General features: G+C 46.0%; 1 protein-coding gene across 4 annotated transcripts in view; it reads right to left on the bottom strand.

Moving 5' to 3' along the window:
* The window catches only part of ATP11B (ATPase phospholipid transporting 11B (putative)), a 358,393-nt gene that overhangs the window by 165,967 nt on the left and 166,505 nt on the right, over positions 1–25,921 (bottom strand). For all 4 annotated transcript variants that reach the window (XM_082249614.1, XM_082249613.1, XM_082249612.1 and 1 more), the window contains exons 13-15: positions 16,347–16,505; positions 14,213–14,388; positions 3,404–3,472 (exon numbers count right to left, since the gene is read on the bottom strand). In XM_082249614.1, coding sequence (XP_082105740.1) covers positions 3,404–3,472; positions 14,213–14,388; positions 16,347–16,505 — 404 coding nt within the window. The remainder of the gene's footprint in view (positions 1–3,403; positions 3,473–14,212; positions 14,389–16,346; positions 16,506–25,921) is intronic.

Below are 25,921 nucleotides of genomic sequence, written 5' to 3'. Positions count from 1 at the left end.
GTCATTGTCACCTCAGTTCAATGAGTAGGAAGCTGGCCTAGAAATCAGTAATGCTATACGAGGAAGTAGGGGATTGTTTGTACTATAAGCATTATAACACTGGATGAAAAGACGTCTTTTAGCACGTGAAAACAATGAACATATGTATTTCAATTTTGTAAAATAAGGAGAATCATCCTTTAGTTCATATTAGCAAGAAAAATAGTCCCCCATCCTTTGGGCCAGTGGGAAGAATTATACACCAGGGTTTATGTCAATGGGAGGAATAATGCCCCAAGTGCTTAACAAAGGCCTGCAGTTTAGAAATCACTGAAATAAAGACCATAATCTGCTGTTCTGATGTTGGTAACCCGAGGGCCCTTTAAGTCCCTGTGGTACTTTGCAATTAAAGGTTTTATCTTACTATTGTGGCCACTAGGGGGGGGCATCCTAGTCCCTATGAGATAGTACTGGCATATCCACCATCTATATTTCTGTATATTCAGAGTTCGGATATGTGTGATGCGGTGGGGTATTGCGTTTTAGGTTCCCCGTAGTCTTCCATTACTATACACTCCTTAGAACATGGCAACATATACTGCATGTGTCTCCAGTATGTTTAATGAAGCAGACCCAAGTGTCTGAGAAATATGTTAACAGGCTATCACCACTCAACTTGTGGCTAGCTTTATCATCTGTAAGATCAAGTTAAGATATTGTCTAACCTGAACAGTGGTTTGGCAGAGTTGATTAGGGTGAAAATTGTTATACTAGCTAAACATGTTATGTTCTTATATTACACATGGGAAGATGTATTACACATGGGAAGATGCATTTTAAAGTGGATTTATCCGCTTCCTGCCCCCAGACACACAGAAGATGGGAGGAAGAACACCGGAGGCACAGAAGATGGGAGGAAACAGACCGGAGGGAGAAGATGGGAGGAAACAGACCGGAGGGAGGGGATGGGAGGAAAAAGACCGGAGGGAGGGGATGGGAGGAAAAAGACCGGAGGGAGAAGATGGGAGGAAAAAGACCGGAGGGAGAAGATGGGAGGAAAAAGGCCAGAGGGAGAAGATGGGAGGAAAAAGGCCGGAGGGAGAAGATGGGAGGAAAAAGACCGGAGGGAGAAGATGGGAGGAAAAAGACCGGAGGGAGAAGATGGGAGGAAAAAGACCGGAGGGAGAAGATGGGAGGAAAAAGACCGGAGGGAGAAGATGGGAGGAAAAAGACCGGAGGGAGAAGATGGGAGGAAAAAGACCGGAGGGAGAAGATGGGAGGAAAAAGACCGGAGGGAGAAGATGGGAGGAAAAAGACCGGAGGGAGAAGATGGGAGGAAAAAGACCGGAGGGAGAAGATGGGAGGAAAAAGACCAGAGGGAGTAGATGGGAGGAAAAAGACCAGAGGGAGAAGATGGGAGGAAAAAGACCAGAGGGAGAAGATGGGAGGAAAAAGACCAGAGGGAGAAGATGGGAGGAAAAAGACCAGAGGGAGAAGATGGGAGGAAAAAGACCAGAGGGAGAAGATGGGAGGAAAAAGACCAGAGGGAGAAGATGGGAGGAAAAAAAAACCTGAGGGAGAAGATGGGAGGAAAAAAACCCGAGTGATAAGATCCGAGGAAGATTTTAAATAAAGGACTTCTCAGAACCGTCTCTTGTCTTTATTTACACTACAATGTACCCAATTTCAATCAATGCGCTGAAAATCAGATCAAAGACAGCTCTCATAGATTTTGAATAGAGGCAGAGAAACGCTGCTAAAAGCGAACGTGGCTAAACATGCATTAACACCATTGAAAAAAGCTACTAAAAGCATGTTTTTACAGTTGCTTTTTCCTGGCGTTTGTAGTGGCTTTGCAGCTCATTTTTTCTAACGCCCTGTGTGCATGAAGATTTAGGGAGCAACTAGCAGGGCTCTGTTCCATGTCTGCAGACATATCTAATACACTGGATCTCCTAAACAGTACCAATGCTGCAGATGTGGATAGACCAAATGGGCACAGTATTTAGTTATGTAAAAATTGATCTATGCGCATAGAAGTAGCTCGCACAAGTTTGAAAAAGTATGGTGGAATTGATAGTCGGTGCCAGGCCTATCTCCAGTAGACTTAAAGTGATTGTAATTAATTTTTATTTTTTTTTAAACAAATATGTTATACTTACCTCCTCTGTGCAGTGGTTTTGCACAGGGCAGCCCAGATCCTCCTTTTCTCGGGTCCCTCTTCGCTGCTCCTGCCCCTCCCTCCTGTCGAGTGCCCCAACAGCAAGCAGCTTGCTATGGGGGCACCTGAGCCAAGCTGCAGCTCCATGTGTCCATGCAGACATGGATCTGCCGTTCGGTCCCCACCCCCTTTCTCTTACGATTGTGGCTAACCAAATTTGACAGCCATCAGGTGCGAGAAGGGGACCAGCTCAGAGCCACTGCTAAGCCCATTCAGACCCGACGGCTCCTGCTGCATGGAGTCTCCCTGGACAGATTGATAGACCTGCACCCAGCAGGAGGGAGAAGAGAGCTGCACAGGGGACACTTCCCACCCCTCCTACTATACTAAAGTCCCACTGCCCTAACCCGCCGTCCTCCCAGTGCTGCCACTCCCCACCCCTGGCATCAGAAAACACCTGCAGGACACCCAGCAATGTTGCGCCCGCCTGCGCCCCCATGCTAGCCACTGGGGCTGACAACAACCCAGGCGCTGGACCACATTTTCTAGTGGCCATTGGGACCTGGCACCTAAGGTTTGTCGAGCCCTGCAATAGGGGAACAACAGAAACTGTACCAAGGCAAATTACTCTATAGAGACATGTTCAAGGATGCATCAGTTTTGTAATGCACCAGTATACAGCATCTTTAAAAAGTATTCACCCTCTTGGAAATTTTTATAGTGCATTTTCATATAACTTTAAATAACACTGTATGCACTCCTGATTTTTGATAATTCTGCTAAAAAGAAATAGACTTATGTCCAAGAAAAAAACTGATTTCTGCAACGTGATTTAATATAAAATGTTTATGTATACGCAAAAACAAAAATGAATATTTAGCTGCTTATTTAAGGAAAACAATAACTATTTTTTTTATCCTACCACCTACTTTGAGTCCGGGGCACTGTCTTTAGGACAGCACTAACTGGCCTGTTTACAATACAGTAGCGGCGCTGTCACTATTACATGAGCATTCCCATATTAGGATTAAAGCCCGATTCCTGTATTTCTGCCAGGCAAGAGCATGCCCTCTGTTCTGACAGGCGGCCCTTGCCAGCATTGAAGAAGAGATAAAGATCTTGCTGACAGCGCGATCCCGTGTAAAAATATTATGGCAATGTGCATGAAAAAAAAAAAGATATTCTGAACTGCATGAGAGGTTCTTGGGCTAAACAGAAGCCGTTCACTCCTTTTGTAGCCTGCTTTAATTATTATATAGTTACCTTTCAAGTTTTCCAAGAATTTTGATTTCCATTACATCACCACTGGTTCCAGAAAAAGCAACACCCATCCTGCAACAAGAAAATGCAATTTTATCTTTTTTTTTCTTCTTTTGCAGAAAAATAGCTAGGAATAGTCAGAACATTCTCACAAGGCTCCATAGATTCCTGAATGAATACAACATGCAGTTAAGTATTACAGCTGTGAATCTCAAACAATGGTGTGTGATGTGTTGTGTACAGAGATGTATAGTAAACTAAGTAGAACGACTTCACTACTGTACTTAACCGGTTGCCCGGCCAGGCAGAGTGACGTATGGATACGTCACTCGCCTGTCACTGACTTGCGAGCCAATTGCGGGTGGGCGCGCGCCCGCCGCGGCTCGTTCACAGACAAGTCAGTGCGTGTGACCGGCGGACTCGATGTCCGCCGGTCACACTACGATCGCTCCTGTGAGGGGAGAAAGGCGGAGCGGCTTATGTAAACAAGCCGCCCGTCATTCTCCCTGTGTAAAAATGAAGATCAGACGGTTCTACTATGTAGAACCGTTGATCTTTGTTTTTACACCAATAGCAATGTCCCTGCACGGTTAGAAGCACGCCCCTAGGACACACTTAACCCCTCCCTGTCCAATAAAGTTAACCCCTTCCCTGCCAGTGTCATTTTTGCAGTAACAGTGCATATATATATAGCACTGATTACTGCAGTAATGTCACTGGTACCCCCAAAAGTGTCAAAAAGGTCAGTCAAGGGTCCGATCTGTCCGCCGCAATGTCGCAGTACCGGAAAAAAAAAAAAATCGCAGATCGCCGCCATTACGCGTTAAAAAAAAAAAACACCAAAAATGACAAAAATCTTTCCCTTTGTTAGTAAGCGCGATAACTTTTGCGCAAACCAATCAAAATACGCTTTTTGCGATTTTTTTTACCAAACATATGTAGCATAAAACAAATTGGCCGAAAATGTTAAAAAATTTTGATTTTTACATTTTTTGGGGGGGGGGGGAATTTCATATAAAAAAATGTGAAAAATATTGTTATTTTTGCAAAATTGACGCTCTTTTTTTGTTTATAGCGCATGATCAAAAAATCGCACAGGTGATCAAATACCACCAAAAGAAAGCTCTGTTTGTGGGAAAAAAAAGGACGTCAAATTTGTTTAGGTACAGCGTTGCACGACCGCGCAATTGTCCGTTAAATTCACGCAGTAAAAAAATTGCAAAAAACCCCCTGGTCATTTAGCAGCCAAATCCTCCGGGGCTTAAGTGGTTAAGTAACGAAAGGCGGTATCTGTACAATTTTTTTCTCCTACTTCCACTTTTACTTCACTGCATTTTTTCAATGATTTCAATACTTCTACTCCGATATTTTTCTTTTGTGCTGCATAGTTACTCGTTACAATTATAAAAATTACCACTGCCAGAACAGTAGATGGCAGGTTTCATGAAGCTCAAAACATGTGTATTATCAGCGCATATGAAAATAAAAGCTACTGTATGTATAAATAAAAGCTGCATTTGAAATAACAATAAGATGTTCAAACTTTTGACTTCTTTCTTTAATAACTACATAAAACAGTACTTGTACTTTTACTTTCAGTACTTGAGTAGCAATTTTTTTTTCAAAACTACTGGTACTTTCACTTTCAGTACTTGAGTAGCAAATTTTTTAAAAAAAACTACTTTCAATACTTAAGTACAAATAAAGTTGAATACTTTAGTACTTCTACTCAAGTCACTTTTTGTTTGAGCACTTCCACTTCTACTCAAGTCACTTTTTGATCGAGCACTTGTACTTTTACTCAAGTATGGGTTTCGAGTACTTTATACAACTCTGGTTGTGTATCAATTTTTACTGTTTCCTAGCCCAGATAGGTGGTAATACACACAGGGTGATAGCTTCAGCGAACCAGTGCTTTTGAGAACATATTGAAAATATGAAGGCTGCTGGATTGCAGGTACAATGTTAGATTTAACACGGCTATTATTCATTCCCCAGAGCATTGTTGCGGTCATATTTAATCCCCAGAGCATCTGAATCAGTTGTGTCCATAAAGACTTTCTTGGATAAAAACAGGCATACCCCCTCCAACATCCCACAATACATTGTTCAAATGCCTGAGCCATGTATTTCTATACTAAAAACATTGAAATAAATAAAAAAAAAAGCGCCTCAAGATTACCCCTAAATGAACCAAGAACAAAATCTTTTATATCTTGATTGAAAATTTTGTAAAAATATAGTTTATAGGCTGTAAATAGTATAAAATAGGCTGTAAACAGTAGAAATGGATTTTTGTATCGTAAAATCCTTTTCTCTGAGGTTCACTGACAGACACAGCTCCGTATCTTCTTAGACCATTGGGCTTATGCTGCTCTCTCTTCAGGAGTAGGACTAGTCGGAAAAATTTGGTTAATCCCCTGAGGCAGTCCCAGGGGGTATACCCTCACTTCCTGCAATAGGACTTCAGTTTGTAACAAGCAGTGTCAGAAGAATACATAACTCAACCCAACAGAGGGGCATGTGCTGTCCCCGTCAGTGAACCAAAGAGAAAAGGATTTTACTGTAAGACAAAAATCCAGCTGTTGTCTTTCGTTCAGACAGACACAGCTCCATCTGTTGTCTTTCGTTCAGACAGACACAGCTCCATATCTTCTTAGACCCTTGGGACATCCCAAAGCAGTGTCAATATGAGGGGCGGGAAAAACACAGCAATAGATATAATTCCCAACAAGGGCTAAACATTGCCAACCAGGAGCTCAACCAGGAACTATAGCTCACCACCAGGAAAAAAAATACACCGTCAAGAGGCAGGAGCCTCTGCAACTGTAGCCTGTGAAACTTTGCGGCCGAACGCAGCATCCGAAGATGCAAGTACATTCACCTAATAAAAAAACGTTGTGAATGTGTGTACTGACGACCACGTAGCTGCCTTGCACACCTGAACCACTGACACCCGACGACGGAAGGGCAAGGAGGCACTAAGCACCCTCGTAGAATGTGCCCTAACAGGGTAAGGAGAAACCTGACCCTTAGAATAGGCCATGCACCAACGTCTGCCTGATCCATCTGGAAATGGTCGCAGCAGATGCGGCCTGCCCCTTACGGGGTTCATCCATAAAGGACAAACAAAGAATCGGATTTAGCAATCGATTCAGTCGCCGCCAGGTACACTCTGATTGCCCAAACCACATCCAAGGAGTGTAGGGCAATTTCTTTAGGATGTTTCGGATTAGGACACAAAGACGGCTAAATAATATCCTCATTTAAAATGAAACTTCAAGACGACCTTAGGGAGGAACGCCTGACAGGGTCGTAACACCACTTTGTCCCGGTGAACCACCAGGAAAGGTGACCGACAGGACAATGCAGGCAACTCCGACACCCTACACGCAGACGTAATAGCCACTAAAAAGGACGCCTTCTGTGACAGAGTGAGCAGAGGAAGTTCACAAATATTTTCAAAAGGAGGCTTTTGAAGTACCTAGAGTAGGAGGTACCAGGGAGCCAGATGGTGAACCCCCTGCACGAAAGTGTTATCCAAGGAATTTGCAGCCAACGGCCTTTGAAAAATTATGGCCAAGGCGGAAATCTGGCCCTTGATGGTGCCCAGAGCAAAACGTTGATCTACACCTAGAGAAACCCCAGAGACTCACACCAAGTAATGTATGCCCGCCAAACTTGATAAAACCTTCCTGGAAGTAGATTTCCTAGCTTTCACAGCGTAGGAATCACCGACTCTGACAGCCCTCTGTCCATCATTACCTGGCTTTCACTAGCCATGCTGTTAAAGGCAGCGACCGTAAAGCAGGATGGAAGATTGGTCCTTGAGACAGAAGATCCAAGAGGAAGTTTCCAAGGAGCGTCGGCTACCAACCCTGCATACCAAGACTGGCAAAGACAGTCTGGTGCCACCAGAATGACTGGAAACCCTTCAACCTCGATTTACGTAGCAATCTCAACAGAAATTGCATTGGCAGAAAAGCCTAAATAAGACAATACTGACCCCAATGGGCCACCATCGGCCAGAGGATCCCGAGACCTTGACACGAACCTCTGCACCTTCCTGTTAAGACAGGAGGCCAACAGGTCCACATCGGGAGTCCCCCACCGGAGACACAGTTGATGAAACACATCCGGATGAAGAGACCATTCTCCCTGATGCAACGTCTGCCGACTGAGGTAGACCACCTGCAAATTCTCTACCCCCGGAATGTGCACAGCAGAGCAGGCTGGAGCATATCATTTTGCCCACCTTAGGATGCCGGCTACCTGGGCACTTGTTCCCCCTTGGTTGACATATGCCACAGCCCTGGCATTGTCTGATTGTACCTTTACCGGGCACCCCTACAGGCGATCCGTCCACTGGGACAGAGAAAGCCTGATCGCCCAAATCGCCAGGATGTTGATCGGCAGACTGGACTCCTCCCGAGTCCAAACTTCTTGAGCCGAGTAAAAGCCCAAAACACCTCCCCACCCGGACAGGCTGGCATCCGTGGAAACCACTGTCCAATACAGGGGGAGAAAAGACTTTCCCTGTGGAAGCGCGGGAGAGCGAAGCCACCATATCAGGGACCCTCTCGTATCCCAGCTCAACAGGATCAGATTGTCTAGCGACTGTGGATCAATGTTTATTTCGCAAGAATCTCCCTTTGCATAGGTCTGGAATGTCTTTGTAGAGTTCGCACAGTAATGTTCAAATAGACTTCTAGAGCGGAAGAAGACACTGCACGCAGAAGCAGATCGTCCATGTATCCCAACACTGCGACGTCCTTCTGCTGGAGCAAGTCAACACTTTTGAAAACCCCAGAGGAGCTGAGGTGAGACCAGAGGGTAAAGCCACAAATTGATAGTGCTCCTCGCCCACGGCAAAAGTGAAAAAAATGCTGGTGCCCGACATATATTGGGATATGAAGGTAAGCGTCCTTGATATCGATAGAGGCCAGAAAATCCCCTTGATGAAGGAATACCACTACCGTGCGAATGGACTCCATTCGAAAATTCTGAACATGCAAAAAGTGGTTCAGAGCCTTGAGGGCCAAGATTGGGCTGACCTTGCCCTCCATCCTGAGAACAGTAAACAGATTAGAATAAAAGCGTTGATAACATTCCAACACTGGAACCGGCACAATGACTCCTTGTGCCAACAGGTCCTGTACCGCCCCGTAAAAGGCCCTGCAGGCAATCATGGGACAGGCGTAGGTTGGAAGGAAAGAACCTTGTCGGGGACAAGGACCAAAACTCGATCTTGTAACCAGACCGAATCAACTTGTGGATCCATTTGTCCTGAATAAGCAAGGTCCACGGGCCTGGAAAGAAACAAAGACATCTCCCCCACCCCAGATACAGAAGCCGACCAGTACTTCAACCAAATCATGCGGTGAAGGATCACCACCGTCACAGATGCTCTGCCAGCCAGAGGGGGCGCATCCAAGGGTGTACTGTAGCCCCTGACTCAACTGATCTGCCAGCTCAGGAGGATGCTGATCCCCTTCCAGATCCTGGAGTAAAAGTCTCCCCCATTCTGTTAAGGTCTGCTATCACCTTGGTATCCCAAACACAGGCCTCAAAATTGAACCCATCACGATGAAAAGGGTATCAGACTAGAGCCTCAGCTCTCTTGTCCACAGGGTCCTTAAAAGACGGCGAATACTCCACTGGTAAAAGTGTGGCCTTCATTAACCTGGAAACCTGAGAGACCACCGTCGGTGGAACCGTCAGCTTCTTCAAGAAACTCCTCAAATGGAAACGCTTTAGGTATTTCAACCTTGCATTTCGGGGATCCCCACTGACTAGCGACAATCTCATCAAAATAGGCAGGAAAGGTAAACACCTTAGTCACCTTGGATGATCTGCGGGTGCCAAACTGCACTGGCGTAATCTACTTCCCATCAGCTGAATCCTCCAACTTTAAAGTTTCCCGCATGGACCAATCAGTGCCTCCACCAGCGCCTATTCATGCGCGGCTGCAGTGGAGGATTCATCTTCACTGTTAGAGCACTCAGGGTGCGTGGACGCAGACCCAGTGGGTTGACTCACGTCAGCAGCGGCCAAATCCACCTCAGACTCTGATGAGGCGGAGGATGCAGGTGAAGGCAGAGGGGCGCTTCTTGCTAGGCCGCCTTTGCAGGACCATATCAACCTTTGACACAAGTGACTGCAGGGCTTCCGTCATGGCCGCCAGGGCAGACTGAGACCCAGAGGGTCCTGCAGCTTCTGGGAGTGGGTTAGGTGGCGATACTCAGGATTAAATCAGAAGTTGTGCTGTGTATAAAGAAAAAAAACATTTTTGAGCAAAAAAAAAAAAACCCCCACTCCGCTACCGCTGTGGTTCTAACAAGGATCAGCGCATCAGTGGCGCTGCTATAGCAGAGAAGGGGCTGTATACCCACAGGGACTCACCACCATACACTCAGAGCTGGATACAGAATGCCAAACTCCTACCCTGCTGCAATCAGAAAGAAAGAGGAGGCGCTGACACTGTCACTAAGGGTCACCACTCCAGACTTCAAGAAAATGGCCACCGGACTACACAAACACGGCCGGCAACAAAATAGTGGCGCCACGCGGCAACCAGGACCCCACTGGACCCTGAGGTACTTGTAATCCACCAGGGGGAAGCCCCAACAGGGACCCCCCGCACAGCCGTTACCATAGGCACACCAGAAAGGAGCCAGGGGCAGCGCGCTCCCACCACCCTCCAGCCCATCACCAAAAAGGGACATCCTCACCCAGAAAGGCCGTGCACCCCGAAAGGCGACTAAGGGGGAAGAAGGAGGTAGGTGAGGGTGACTACTAAAGGGGAACCCTGCCAGCGAGGGGGAGGGGGTCATGAGTGAAGGGCACAGAAGGGACATACCAACCCGAGGAAGGGCCCAAATCTACCCCAGCATTTCCCAGAGAAGAGAGAGGGACACTACTCATCCACACCTGGAAACCCAGCGGACACCACTCCTGGCAGTCCACCGCGCCATCTTGGAATGAGGATGCTGCAGCCAGAGGTTCATTGCGACTCTGGTAGTGACAATTGTCGTGACCAGGGCTATGCGTCCTTGCGAGGTGTTTCACTCGCCGTCCAGTGGGGCTATGTTGCGGCCAACCTAGCGTGGAGCTAATAGTTGGGTCGTGCTCGCTTGCTGTTGATTGCAGTTCACACAGAAACTGAAATGATTGTAGTTCACATATGATGAACAGAAAACTAAAGGAACATAAAAATTCCACTTAAAGAAAAAAATGCCAGGACCGCAGATCTCAGCAGGGAGCCAGGTCCTTACTCCTGACTAGGCAGAAAAAACTGAAGTCCTACTCCTGAAGAGAGAGCAGCATAAGCCCAAGTGTCTAGGAAGATATGGAGCTGTGTCCGTCAGTGAACGAAAGAGAAAACTGTATTTTTGTTTACACCTGACAAAATATTGTAGCATTCTGGGTGTACAATCTGTTCTTAATCAATAAAGGTCTGTTCAAAAAAAAAAACCTGTATGGGTTGACTACACACAAAATTGATAAAAGCAGTATTGAAAAATTAAAACCCCTTTAAAAGCAATGCTGACCCACATTTTCCATGACCATTTCGCCTCCTTGCCCATTGAAGAGGTAATGAGAACTGCTCAATGAGGGAGCACCAGGTGCGACTGCAATCCATGGCCTTGATAAGAAAGGATGCCCATGAAATCTGACATTGAGGCAGAAAATTTCTCTCTGGACAGGAAAGACAAAGCTGGTGTGGCAGATGGTCCAGCAGAACTACCAGGGCAAGGGAAGGAATTAGATTGTGGGCAACCGCCAGAGAGAAGGGTACCAGAGCCCTAAGTGGACAAATTACCATCCCCATTAAGAGCTGCGCTTGAGTTAGCAAGTCCATCTGACCCTTTTCCTTTGCTCTTGAAATCTTCCATGCTTGTGAATATTGTCCTGAGGGGTAGTCATGACCTCCGCATGAATGCCAAGCAAATGTAAGCCAGGTAATTATGGTACTAACCATTATTACTGGGTCATTAGGACATAGTTGAGGTGTTACAGGTCCATGGCTGTGCCTGGGAAGAGGCAGGATGCACAGCCACATTAACTCAACTGAAAGTGTGGCGGAGCAATAGGTGCTACAAGGGAAAAGCATGAAGGAGCGCAGTTCCAGGCCTGCAATTAACAGTAACAAACTGCATCAATTTTAAAAGGTAACCCAGCTTGTAAACCACAACAGTTGGAAGGGAGATCTGTGTCTTACACACACCCCAAAGGGAATTGGGAGCAAAAAAAGGGGGCACTCTAGACAAAGTTTAAAGGTCCTCTCTCCCATACTCACTAATGTAGGCATGATTTATAGCGAATATTCCCCATTCTGGCTGTGCCCCGCATGATGGGCATATCCCTGGGAGGGACATGCACCTGTAGATCACCCAGTGGAAAAATCTACACACTGCACTACCAGCCTGGGGATGTATCTACAGCAGGATCCAATACATGGCAGCAAAATTACAGGTCGGCACCACTCCTACAGGCTTTGAGGGGGGCCTCGGTATGCTCGTCCAAGGCTCTGCTAAAAGTCAACCAATTCAAAAGCGGCAATCAGAATCCACAGTGACGGCAGACTACCATGGATGATTCCCCCGCCAGCTAAACCCCGCCAACCCTACCCTGGATTGCCGCTGTGTCTCTCCTATCAGGTGCCGTTAGTTGTGGCATGATCTGGCGCTCGCTGGAGGTTAGTGCAGGAGATGTGCTGAGGAGCCCAGGGGGAGAGGAGACACCGCAGACGCTGGGAGGCTTGGGTGAGCCCAGCATGCGGTATACAGAGAACTAGTGCGGACGGATCTCCTCAGTAGCGTATGGAGCGGTGATTCCTGAGGGAGCAGGAGCTGGTGCCCGCAGAAGACGCTTGACGAGCCTTCAGAGGTCGAGAAGGTGAGAGGGGAAGACTTCATTTAAAACTACTAATAAAAGCGAAAACGGATATTAACTGATTTGAGATTCATCCACCGATGACACCCGAGTTTAATGTTGGAAAAACTCAGGTAAATCTCTATGGGGAAACTGCAGCCAGAGCAGAGGAGGATATATGGTGCCTGAATCCCTCCTAGGAAGGCTTGTGGGAGTAAGGACTCTTGGGGTCTGTGGGTATGGAGCGGTGGCAAAAGCGGGGAGGATAAAGAACTGAGCTCAGAATATTCTAATATTGTAAGATCGAAAATATACATATCAAGGACTGCTCCACTAAAACTCAGCAGAAGTAGAAAAGACAAATAGGAAAATGAAAAACAAACCTGCAAAAGACTCAGGAGGAAAACTGCCAAAACTAAGTGCAAGCCCAGCATCCATTAAAAAATATATGACCCCAGAGGCTACGGCAGAAAATAGCGAAAAACAAACATCAACAAAACCAAAATATAACAACGAAAGTAACAAAAAAAACCCGCAACCAGAAAACAACAGAGATAAGTGATGAAAGTAGACTTGACCAGTTAAAAGACGGAGTACAGATGGATAAGGGACAGACAGACAAAATACCAGACTTAGGTGGAGAGGAGGAGCGAAAGGATAAAAATCAACTGCCCACAAGAGAGGAAATGAAGGAAATGTTCTTAAATTTGGAACAATCTATTAAAAAAGATATGGCAATACTACATGGTGATCTAGGTCATATGTTAAGAATAGTAGAAGTAGTAGAGGAAAAATCAGAACATCAAGACAAAACTGGAGACACTTAAAGAGGAAATGAAGAGAACACAAATGACACACAGAAAACTACTCTACAAACTAGAAGACCAGGAAAATAGGCATAGAAGGAAAAACTTATGAATCTGTGGATTGCCAGAAAACGGGAAAGAAGAAAACTTAGAAGAAATGCTGGATATAGTCTTCAATCCCTTATTAGGAAGAGAAATAACAAAATTAGAAACTGAAAGAACACACAGAATAAGGAAACCACAAAACACACCAAAAGAGTCTGAGATTTCTCAGATACGAAGCAAGATCTCAGATATGGGAAAAATTAAAAAGACGACCCCTCTTAAAATACAAAGATTCTGAGATTCAGGTATACGCTGACTTGTCACGGGAGACACTGGCAAGGAAACAGATACTTAAACCGATGATTGAAACATTGAAACAACATGATATCCAATACTTCTGGGGATACCAGGCATGTTTAGGAGTTAGAAGAGAAGGAAGGACAACAAAATTAAGATTTCCGGAAGAACTAGAGGACTTTTGTGAGAACCTGAAAATCCCAATACCTGAAATATCAGGATGGACAATCATAAGGGATAAAGGAGGGGAAGAAGACGACGAACGGTGGCATCTGAAGACCAAGAAAAAAAAAAAAAAAAAAAAACTGAAAATCCTTTAGAGACGGAGAGGCAGGATGGGGATCGGCAGGAGGAGGGGTGGGGAATAGGAAAAAAAAAAAAGAATCCACAGTGACTATGGTACAGCAGCAATCTTGATAGAGTCTTGGTGGGATAGCATTATCAGAGAAAGAGAATGCCATAGAAAGAAGGTATGCTTTTCTCAGGAGAAAGCAGGAGGTCCATCACCTAAGGAACCTGGCAAAAACTGAGGGTAGTTGGAAGTAGAGGGGTTATATAGGGAGATGTCCCTGCAAACATATTTTCTTGCCAGCATCCAATCGAAGGTAGCTAGATATGATCCAGTTGTAATGATTAAAGAGCCTGTGTATTGTAAAAAGCCTGTCATGTTCAACTAAGAAATACATTTTAGGGCAGTTTCTGGAATTTATTGATGATGATATTGTTGCATACACTTAAATTCAATAACAGGCATTGCAGAACTGTCATCATACAGGTTACATTTTCCTACCTTTTAGAGGCTTCTACAAGTGCCTTTTCATCTGGTGAAGATGCATAGTATTCAATTTCGGTCGATATGCCATTGGAGTACCACAGGCCATCAACAGAGCTTTCTGATTGTTCATGACTTATGTGTACAGTGTGGCAAAGGGAGACTGCCTTGAAGAATAGTTCCTCTTCAATGCTCTGATAAAAGTTAGAGGGAAAAAAAGAACAGCTAATTCTGCAGCTACTGAATATAAAGTAATAATAAAAAAAAAAAAAAACTAGAAAAGTATGCGTATTTACAGGTGCTCTGTTACCAGGAAAATAGATTTCCATAACAAATTCCTAATCCAATAGTGCCCCTTGCTACAGTAACAAGCAGGGGTCTCCTCCTCAAACTCACTCTGACCAACAGTCCTATGTCACACTGGTAATTACAATTCTTTGCGATCTCCTCCTATGATCATGTTCCTTTTTAGATAATGTAAGATATCAGCGCTGAGGATATGCAAGATAACCAACTACCCTTAAATTCTGTCCCTCCTGAATGCAAGCAAACACTAGATAAAAAGGTATTCATTTGAGTATGAAGGCTGAGCTATATTAGATGAGATGTACTCCGCTGGAGGCCACAAAAATGATGGTTCACCCATTGGAACACATGGGGCTGTGACCTGCATGCGCAGGAAAATGATGATTCAGAGGTACGTTTTAGTGCAAACGATGTATGGTACCGTAGAGTTTAGATCACTAGAACAGGAAGAATGTTTTTTTTTTCCAAGCAGGCTTGCACTTGGGCTTGGGGATTAAATAACTGCACTAAAAAGGTAGAGATGTCCTTAAAAAGGTATAAAGTGTGGAAAATTCACTAGGCTTGATGAATGCTGCTTATTATCAAAAGAATCAGTTTGATTTCAACAACCATTCTAGGAATATATTTCTCAAATATTGTTGTAACTTACTAAATACTAACTGCTAACAAACTGTAGGCTTGTATGAGTATCTTAAAGTAATTTCAAACTCCTTACATTATTTCACGTGGTAATCCTGCCAGTAAGTCTGTTTTTCAACAGAACAAACTGTCATGCAGATCTAGCAGTAAAAGGGTTAAAACAGACCACTGACAGGGGTGCTTAAAATGATTGTCTTACTTTAATGTAATAATTTTATCCCTAAGGCTCCGTTCACATCTAGGCGTTTTGGGGCGTTTTTGGGGAGTTTTTCTGCTCTAGGATCAGCTCTCAAAACGCCCAACAAGACAAATCCTATTTCAATGGCCCCTGTTCACATCTGAGCATTTTGATGCTGTGAGCAAAATGCCCAACGCTCAAAAAAGTACATGAGCTTATTTTTGGGCAGATTACAGTCTATTTCCATTGGTTTCTATTCAATCTAAACGCCTACACAAAAAACGCCTGTAAAAACGCCTGTAAATCGCGGTAAAAAAACCGCGCGAAAACGCTACGCTAAGGTGTGAATGTAGCCAAAAGGAACAGAACTATTACTGTAATTTCCTAAAACGTTATCTGGAGTTTGGGTTACATTTGTTAATGTATCTAAATCTGCAAGTGTATGTAATGCTACCCTCCCCCCAGACCAGCAAAGCTGCTGTCCAAATGTGTCTGTTGCTCCATCCAGAGTGCAGGCACACCAATACAGGAGGCAGGTTACTGGTCAGATTACCAGGTGAAAACAGAGGTAAAACGCCTAAAGAAGAACACAGATGCAGCCACCACACCCAACTTGGTATTGTTGTAATGTGTATAGTAGACCTCAAACCAAAAATGGTAAAGTGCAATATATTATATAGTTTTGGAAAATTGTAAGGAGACTGCAAAAAGATTGTACTGCCAACCAGTAATTTGTATGATCATCTTTAGAATTACCACATCTACTTAAAATGAGGACTAGCTGAATTATACAATTTATTTGTATCTAGTCAGTCTAAGGCAGTGATGGCTAATCTTGGCACCCCAGATGTTTTGGAACTACATTTCCCATTATTCTCTACTACACTGCAGAGTTCATGAGCATCATAGGAAATGTAGTTCCAAAACATCTGGGGTGCCAAGGTTCACCATCATTGGTCTAATGTGTGTGTGGTGAGCTTTAGGACTATTTGACATTCTGTAATGCATGATAAAGAGGAACTATCTTACCAAGCTTGTTGAGGCTCCATCTGGAAAATCCAAGGTTACACCTTCTGGCACAAGTTTTCCATTGATCTCTTGGTATTTAATTCCATTTACTGAGCACTCTCTAAACTGCATTTCATTTTCTGTCAAAGTGCCTGTTTTGTCTGTAAACACATATTCTACCTAATAAAAAAAAAAAATTTACAAAATTTGTACCTTCCATAAAACATTTTCAATTTATAATAAATATTCAGCGACTGAAATTGTATCCATTCGGTTTTGCCTAGGTACCTGTTAACTCTGCTATTTCACCAAACCAGAAGCTATAATCTTGATATGCAAATCATAACTCTGGCCCGTTCAAAACATTAAAAAAAAAAATATTTTATTTTTAAACAGCAGAACCTTCTTAGAACAGTGCCTAATTCTATCAGGGAGCCAACATATAAAAATGATTATTTCTCATTTCAAGATAGTGGCCAGGTCCATGCAAATTATTACTTTGTGCCCCATGGTCAACTGTGTATCCAGAAAAGCTGGTGAACAGCACAGAATCAGCCTAACCATAAAAAGATTAAAAAAAAAAAAAAAAAATTGACAGACACAGTCCTCTTGATTAATAACATATTGGGTTATGCTGCCCTCTACAGGAGTAGGACACTAGACGGAAGGAAAACCTTCTGGCCACACCTTAGGGGCAGTCCCAGAGGGTATATCCTCTCTCTCTCTCTCTGCTACAGGAAGTCAGTTATGTCACAAAGCAGTGTCAGAGAATTTAACCCAACCCAACTCAAAAACAGAGGGGCGGGTACTGTGTCTGTCAATGAGCTTAAGAGAAAAGGATTTTACGGTAAGATCTTACAAAAATCCATTTTTCTCTGTCGCTCATTGACAGACGCAGTCCTCTTGATTAATAACACATTGGGACGTCCCAAAGCAGTGCCACAAATGAGGGGTGGGATAACAGAAATCAAAACTTAAATCCAGAAGGCCCAACCAGTGCCGACTAGAAGTCTTAAAGGCTCATCAACTAAAGGATGAGACTCAACTGAAAATCCAACAGAAAAAAACCCTCGAGGTAGACCACCGGTCTCCTCAAATTGCGGCCTGCAAAACCTTGCGGCCAAAAGAGGCATCCGCCGATGCCATCACATCAACTTTAGAAAATTTTGTAAAGGTATGAACCGACGACCAGGTAGCCGCCTTACAAACCTGGACCACTGACGCCTGATGGCGGAAGGCCCAGGAAGCACTGAGCGCCCGAGTGGAGTGCGCCTTAACAGGAACGGAGGATTCCGACCCTTAATAGAATAAGCCTGTACCACCGTCTGTCTGATCCATTTGGAGATAGTCGCGGCAGATGCAGGCAACCCCTTTTTGGGGCCATCCGTGATCACAAAAAGTGAATCCGTTTTACGAAACGAGTCCGTAGTCTTCAGGTAAACCCTGATTGCCCGAACCACATCCAAGGAATGTAACGCACACTCCCGAGGATGACTGGGCTTAGGACATAGGGAAGGTAATACAATGTCCTCATTCAGATGAAACTCTGAAACCACCTTAGGAAGAAAGGATGGCTTCGGATGAAGAACCACCTTATCCCTATGAACCACCAGATATGGGGAACGACAGGATAATGCGGCCAGTTCTGACACCGTGCGTGCAGAAGAAATGGCCACCAAGAAGGCCACCTTCTGGGATAATGTAAGCAAGGGAATCTCCCTGATATTTTCAAAGGGAGGTTTCTGCAGAGCCGACAACACCAAATTAAGATCCCAGGGCGGTAAGGGCGCGCGCACTGGCGGAGCCAAGTGCCGCACCCCCTGGATGAAATTCCGTACCAAGGAATGAGTAGCCAAAGGCTTCTGAAAGAAGATTGCTTATGCTGAAACCTGACCCTTGATAGTGCTCAAGGACAGTTTCTGCTCAACCCCCTGTTGCAGAAAGGCCAAGATTCGGGTCACCGAATAGGTACGTGGGGGAAATCCAAGAGATTCACACCACGCAATATAAGCCTTCCATGTGCGATAATAGACTTTGCTGGAAGTCGCTTTTCTTGCTTTAATTAGAGTAGGAATAACTGAAGCTGACAATCCCTTGTCCTTCAGCACCTGAGTCTCAATAGCCAGGCCGTTAAAGCCAGCGCTTGTAAAGCAAGATGGAAGATCGGTCCCTGAGACCGCAGATACTCCCTGAGAGGAAGTCTCCAAGGAGCGTCCGCGACCGGCCTGCCCAAGGCGGAGTACCCGGCTTGACGAGGCCAGTCCGGACTTACCAGGATAACTGGAATTCCCTCCACCTCTATCCTGTGGAAAAGTTTCAGCAGCAACTTGAGAGGGGGGAAGGCATACAGTAGCTGATATTGCCCGCACTGGGCGATCAGCGCATCTGCTGCGTCCGCTAGAGGATCGCAGGCGCAAGCTACAAACCTCCGCGCCTTCCTGTTGAGCCGAAATGCCAACAGATCCACCTCCGGGGTGCCCCAATGAAGGCACAGCTGGTGAAATCCTTGGTGATCGACTTAAGCCACAGCCATGGCATTGTCTGACTGGATCCGAACCGGGCTGCCCTAGAGCTGCTTGGTCCAGGAAATTAGACAAAGTCTGATCGCTCTCAGTTCCCACACATTTATCAGAAACTTGAATTCTATCGGAAGTAGTGACTTCCCCTGGCTGAGCATTGGAGACCGAACCCGCCAGACCAGAGACTCCCTGGTCCGCTCGCTCAATCGGATCCGATTCCTGGAGGGAACTGGGAATGATCTTTGGAAAGGGTAAAGAAAACGTTCTGCTCAAGGAACGGGAACTACCGCTCCCTGTAGCATCTGAATGTTGGAAGGGAAGAATCGCACCGGTAGAAGTGATCGACCCTCGATCTTGTATCCCGATCGTATGATCTCCTGAATCCCTTTGTCCGGGATTCAGGAAAGGTATGGATCTGAAAACCGGTGAGGACGTCCCCCCACCCCAGAGACGGGTGGGGGCGCACCTTCAGGCTGTATTGGTCTTATCTTCAGGTTTGGCTGAGTCGGCCTTTTGTTTACCCGACCAGCGCCCTTTGAAACCCCCTGAAGGGGCTTTGCCCTTCTCGCTCGCCCCAGCGGAGCGAACAAACCTTTTATGAGCGGAAAAGGAAGGTCCTCGCCTGTTACGAGGTCTTTTACCTTTAGCAGTCTGCGGCAAAAAAGTGCTCTTGCCCCCAGTGACATCCTTTATAATATCATCTAAGGTGGCCCCAAACAGGCGATCCCCCTGAAAAGGGAGATTAGCCAAAGCCTTCTTGGAACCTTGATCCGCCGACCAGCACTTTAACCACAGCACACGTCAGAGGACTACTACTGACATCTATGCATGCCCTAACAAGGGAGTGGCATCCAGGGCTGCGTCACAGACAAACTGTAGTCCTTGTAGAATTTGCTCCATCAAATCAGATGCTGCCGGGGGGATACGTCTCCCCTTTAAGTCATGGCGTAACAATTTGGCCCATTCTGTCAATGTCTGTGAAACCAACCCAATGGCAATCACTGGCCTAAAGGTTGACCCTATCAGGGAAAAAAAGGTGCGGGACTCCGCTTCCACTTGTCGATCCACCGGATCCTTAAAGGACGGGGCGTCCTCCAACGGGATAACAGTGGTCTTATTTAGTCTGGAAATCGGTGGGTCCACCACTGGTGGTACCGTCCATGTTTTAATGAGGGATTCCTCAAACGGATAGCGTCTAGCAATGCGTTTGGAAATAGCAAGGGTTCGTTTCGGATGACCCCATTCCTCTGTAATTTTATTGCCAAAACATTTGGGCAAAGGAAAAACCTTCGCCATCTTGGTACGTTTACTAGTACCAAAAAGAATTTCCATCTCGGTTACCTCTGCCGGTATAACCTCAAGTCTTAAGGTTTCCCGGACAGACATAACTAGTGCGTCCACCAACGCTTCTTCTTGTGTTATGGCGGAGGCAGAAACGTCCTCCTCACTGTCTGAGGAGAAATTACCTGAGACAACAGCCCCAGAAGAGGGACCTGCAGCTGCAATGACCAGCTCAGAATCTGTATCTGAAGTATCAGATGAAATAGGGGTAGGCGGGGGTCGCTTTCTTGACCCCCGTCCCTAACAGGCCACCTCCACCCGGGATACCAAAGACTCCAAAACTGCTGATAATGCATCAATAACTAGTGGGGTACTGGAGGGCCCTGCGGCCACCTCGAGGGGATCAGGTGGGGATACATGTGTGGCAGTGTCCATGATTATACAAGACACTCGCCAGCGAACAAAAAAATAATTGCAAAGAAAAAAACTTTTTTTTTCTTTAAATCCCCCAGTGCAACAGCGCCCCTCAGTGTTACCTGCTCTGGACCCCACAGAGAGAGAGAGACCCCAAGGCTCACCACCTGATGCACAGAAGTTTCTATCAACTTGCCTCAGCGCTGTCTTCTTACAGACAGGAAGTCTTTGGCTTACTTTCCCGGGTAAAGGAGGCGGCTCCGCCCCTTTACACACCTTCCGGCGCCTCCCAATTACTCCTCGAGGTGTTTGGTCATCTCAAACATGGCCGCCCCCCATGCTGGAGACACGAGGCTATGCCAAGATGGCGGCCCCGCGCGACCTGCAGGAAAATGGTGGCGGCCTGTAGAGGATGGCAGCGGCTTGTGCAAGATAGCGGCGGCCTGCGGAAGGTAGTCATCGGCCTGTGCGGCCTGCGGGAGATGTACGGCCTGTGGGAGGATGGCGGCCTGCGGGAGGATGGCGGTAGTCCGGGCACAGGCATCGGCCTGTATTGCAACCTTATCAGGTAGGATGCTATTACCCTCTTACCATACCGGAACCAAGCGGGCGCCAACTCCTAACAGAACCCCTCTCCACCTAGGTGGGGGGGCCGTCGACCAATACGGACGCCGTGACTCCGTTTCCAACTGGTCGTTGGTGTCCAGGCGAGACGTTTAACTCGCAGGGTCAGTCCCCGTCCAGTGGGACTATGTCGCGGCCGACCCAGCGCGGAGCTAGGGCCTGCACGGGCTCGCAGGCTGACTGGGGTGACCACTGGATCTCAACATCCAGCCCGTCGCCCAGTTTCAGCGTACTTGCTTGAAGATCTCACAGGAACAACTGGAGAAAAAAAGCTGCCTAAAAAAGTTTTTCTAAAAAATCCTGCCAGGACCAAAGATCCCAGCAAGGAACTTAGGTCCTTACTCCTAACTAGACAGAAAAAAAATGACTTCCTGTAGCAGAGAGAGAGGATATACCCTCTGGGACTGCCCCTAAGGTGTGGCCAGAACGTTTTCCTTCCGTCTAGTGTCCTACTCCTGTAGAGGGCAGCATAACCCAATGTGTTATTAATCAAGAGGACTGCGTCTGTCAATGAGCGACAGAGAAAAGATAATTATTCCAAACTGCATACAACTGTTTCAGGTTTGTTGGACATCATTAGTGCAGTCCACGAAAACAATGGCTTTTATGGAGTAGGGCTTGGGGAAATCGTCCAGCTTCACTCTGCAGAGAAAACTGACTGGAAGAGAGTACCAGTCATGTGACCAGGCTCTCCTCTTCCTAGTTTTTTTTCCCCCTCCATTGTAGTAAATGGGTCTCTGCTTGCTGAGGAATTCTAAACCTAGTGGAGTACAATGCACGTTTGTAAGGCAGCCCACACATTATGATTTTTTTCTTCTATTCAACCACTGAGTTGAACGAAAAAAAATGCCCCAATTCCACCAATAATAAAAGATAGTGGTGCTGCGCTATCATATGCCCTTAAGTATAACAACATGTGCAATTGTCAGTTAAAGTGCATGTGCTAAAATTGATACACTTCAGTATATAAACGTGCAGATAACAATAGCTAAAGTGCAGGTGCTGGAAATAGAAATAGGTCAGTGAGTACACAAATAATAAAGGTGCATGTGCGGAAAATAGAAAATGTGTGAGTACACAAATAATAAATCTCAACAATTGATAATATAAATGCAGACGACACAGTGACTAAATTGATAACAATCCTCAGTGAGTCCCTGTAAAAGTGGTACACTTATCAGCTGGTCTGTGGGTTTTGTCATCTTTCATTCACTCACCATATCCAAAATGGTGGCCTGTTATCTTTATTGCCCTCTTGTTAGTCTGTTTCTGAAGTGAGAATCTCTAAGTGTACCAAAAGTAAAACAGAAGGAAAATGAAGGATATATTTGGAGAGCCCGCCAGATCATTTCAGACAGAAGTCCACCCCTTATCACAGTTTTTCATCATCTGGGTGTACAAAGGGATTACCTTGGGAAGCAGCGAGAAGATTTAAAAGGGAAAGTTATTGATTTACACTGTAACCTTACACTTAGAGGTGTCACTTTTGTTTTGGATCTTTTAGACACCAATCATTTTTTCAACATTGGGTGAAGGGAACCCAGCACCTTCTGGATGAACATTGGATGTTGCTTTCACTTCTTTCACATTTTTACAGGGACTCACTCTGAGGATTGTTATAAATTTAGTCACTGTGTCATCTGCATTTATATATCAATTGTTTCGATTATTTGTGTACTCAGTGATACATTTCTATTTTCAGCACATGCACTTTTATTATCGGTGTACTCACTGACATATTTATATTTCCAGTATATGCACTTTAGCAATTATTTGCACGTTTATATATTGACATGTATCAATTTTAGCACATGCACACTACTGACATTTGCACATGTTTTTATACTTTAGGGTATATGATAGCACAGCACCACTATCTTTTATTACTTTACCTTTGGCTACAGATTAGCTAATCAGTGCTTGCAGCAATCCGTTACCATTTTCATCTTACAGAGATAGCGTGGGAAATGGGATTTTTGTACTTACCATAAAATCCATTTCTCCGAGTTCATCGATGGACACAGCGCTCCATAAATCATAACTAGCGGGTTATATTGCCTCCTCCAGGAGTAGGACTAGGCAGAACAAAAACACCTGGCTACGCCCATGTGCTGTCCTCAGTTGGTATAAAACCCCCCCTCTATGCTCTAGGTAATAAGTTTAGTAGCAAGCAGTATTAGAAGTATCAGCACTCCATAGAGGGGTGGGTGCTGTAACCGTTGATGAACTCGTTCGACGGACACAGCGCTCCATAAAACATAACTAGTGGGATGGCCAAAAGCAGTGCCAAAAGGAAAAAAAAGAGGGGTGGGGAAAAAAAACCCAAGGCTAAACATAAGAGCCCTTAACCAGGACACAAGAGAACCATGAAGAACCACTTTATCCCTATGGACCACTAAATAGGGACTGAGACTCTTCACCCCCACCCGTGATACCCTTAATGATGTCATCCAGGGTAGCCCCAAACAAGTGATCGCCTTGAAAGGGTAGATCTATGAGAGCTTTATTAGAGGCTTGGTCTGCAGACCAATTCTTAAGCCACAGCAAGTGCCTAATTCACCACCGCTGAAACAAAAAGTTTGGACAGCACAGGAGCTGTATTCAAAGCTGAATCACAAAAACTGCAGCCCACCCCACCCAGGCTCTGGCGTAAAAGCTTGGCACATTCAGTTAGGGTCTGAGACAAAGACTGGCCGCAATGCCGAACCAGCCATAGTAAACATGCTGTGTGTCACAGCGTCTGGTCAGCCGGGTCCTTAAAGGATGGGGATTCCTCTACTGGGATCATGGTTGGTCTATTCAACCTGAAAACAGAAGGGTCCACCACTGGTGGACTAGCCCACTTTAAGAGCAACTCCCCAAAAAGGTAATGTACAGCAAAACGTTTGGGGACCACAAAGGGTGATTTTGGCTGTTCTTTTCTTACAGGAAAATCTGTCAAAATAAGGAACATACGGAAACGCCTTTGGGGTACGATGCCACTTGTGTGTACCAAACGACACAGCCATGTCCGTGGTCGCATCAACCATTTTTAAAGTCTCGCGCACTGCAGTGATAAGTGCGTCTACCAGCTATCGGATGGATCAGGGAGAGGGATATTAAATCCCCCTAGACGGGCCGCGTCCACAGCGGCATCAGGCTCAGAATCAGATGAGACAGCTTGAGCAGGGGAAGGTGGGGGATGCTTCCTCCTGGGCCTTTGCCCACACGCCACTTCCACCCAGGACACTAAGGACTGCAAGACAGCCGCCCGTGAAACCATGGGAAGCTGGAGTTCTGAGGGACCTGCTACCTCCATGAGGGGGTCAGTGGGTTAGATGTGACCCTGAGGCTCCCTAAGGAAAGGAAGACCTTGCAGTACAAAAAAGATTTTTTGGCACCACTAAATGATCCCCTCAAGGCTCAGGGTACCTATCAGCAGAGAGAGGGATAACAGGGACCCCCAAAGACTCACCCTACTGACCGGGGGAGCGCAGAGAATTCAAACCCAGCATCATCATGGACACTTTTATCCCTGTTTATATGTCCCGAGCACAAGAAGAGGAAATGAAGGAAGAAGAGGAGCTTCGGCATCCCCACAAGGCTTCAGTTGTTTCCAGCATCCCCCAGACAGAGAAAATGGCCTCCGTGACATCATCAAGCTACACAAACATGGCCATCAACCGGAGACCAGCCAGACTAAGGAACAATGGCCACCATCAGCTACAAACACTGAAGCATGCTGCCAGGATAATTACTGCACCCTCTACAAGGGGACCCCCCCCCCCCGACGGTAGGACACCCATTTAGGGGATACTCTGCTGAGCATTCTGCACCTACACCCCTGCACTATATCCACACTGCAAACAGCAGGGTATGCACCTAGGGGGTCTCCTACACTGGGACCCCTCCAGACTACCAGGGCCGGACACACACTATCCCAGGACCCTTTCAGAGTGGGGATAGCGGGGGATTCGCTGCCCTGGGACCCCCAAAAGACTCTAGGTTCAGACAGGGGGCAATGGGAATAAGGGAAGCCCAGCTCAGAGAGGGATTTAAAGATGGGAGGAGGGAAGCTGAAGGCAGGTCCGACCGTCCCTGGAGGTTACCTGCATCCTCCTCAAAGAAAACCACCAAAAGGGGAGAAGGGGGACTGTACTTACCCTTCCATGGTGTGGATAACGCTGCAGACAGAACTCTTCACCACCGAAGTAGAGGAGCTGTCGGCCAAGGGACAGCTGCGGCTCAGACCCAAGCCCGGTTGTAAACAACCCTGCAAGACATTTAACTTGCGGCCGGCAACGCGTAGCTGCGGTCTGCATGCGCTCACTGGCTGGGCTGGGGGACCACTAGATCAAGATTATCCAGCCTGGCAGTTGAGTGTAGATCTCTGGAGATGGCCCATGGGCGTAGCCAGGTGTTTTTTGTTCTGCCTAGTCCTACTACTGGAGGAGGAAATATAACCCACTAGTTATGATTTAGGAAGCGCAGTGTCCGTTGATGAACAAAATAAATATTGTTTTATCTTTACCAATTCCACCATACACACATTTGATGTGGATGGGGAAACCCCTCCCCGTTGTGCTATTGTATTCTGACAGCGGGGAGCCTTCCTTGCCATCAGAATACAATGATCATTGTTGCCGGCTATAGCCGGTGACACTGATCGGTCAGGAAAGTCCTGAAAGGCTATTGACTTGTGTATGCCCATACATGGATTGAAATTCAGCATATGCTCCCATACAGAGGTCTTTTTCAGGAAAGCCCTTGCATATTATA

Source organism: Pelophylax lessonae (assembly GCF_965119305.1).
Source record: "Pelophylax lessonae genome assembly, chromosome: 3".
NCBI lineage: Eukaryota > Metazoa > Chordata > Amphibia > Anura > Ranidae > Pelophylax > Pelophylax lessonae.
The sequence above is the reverse complement of the archived record's forward strand: the minus strand, read 5'-3'. Positions and strand labels throughout refer to the sequence as shown.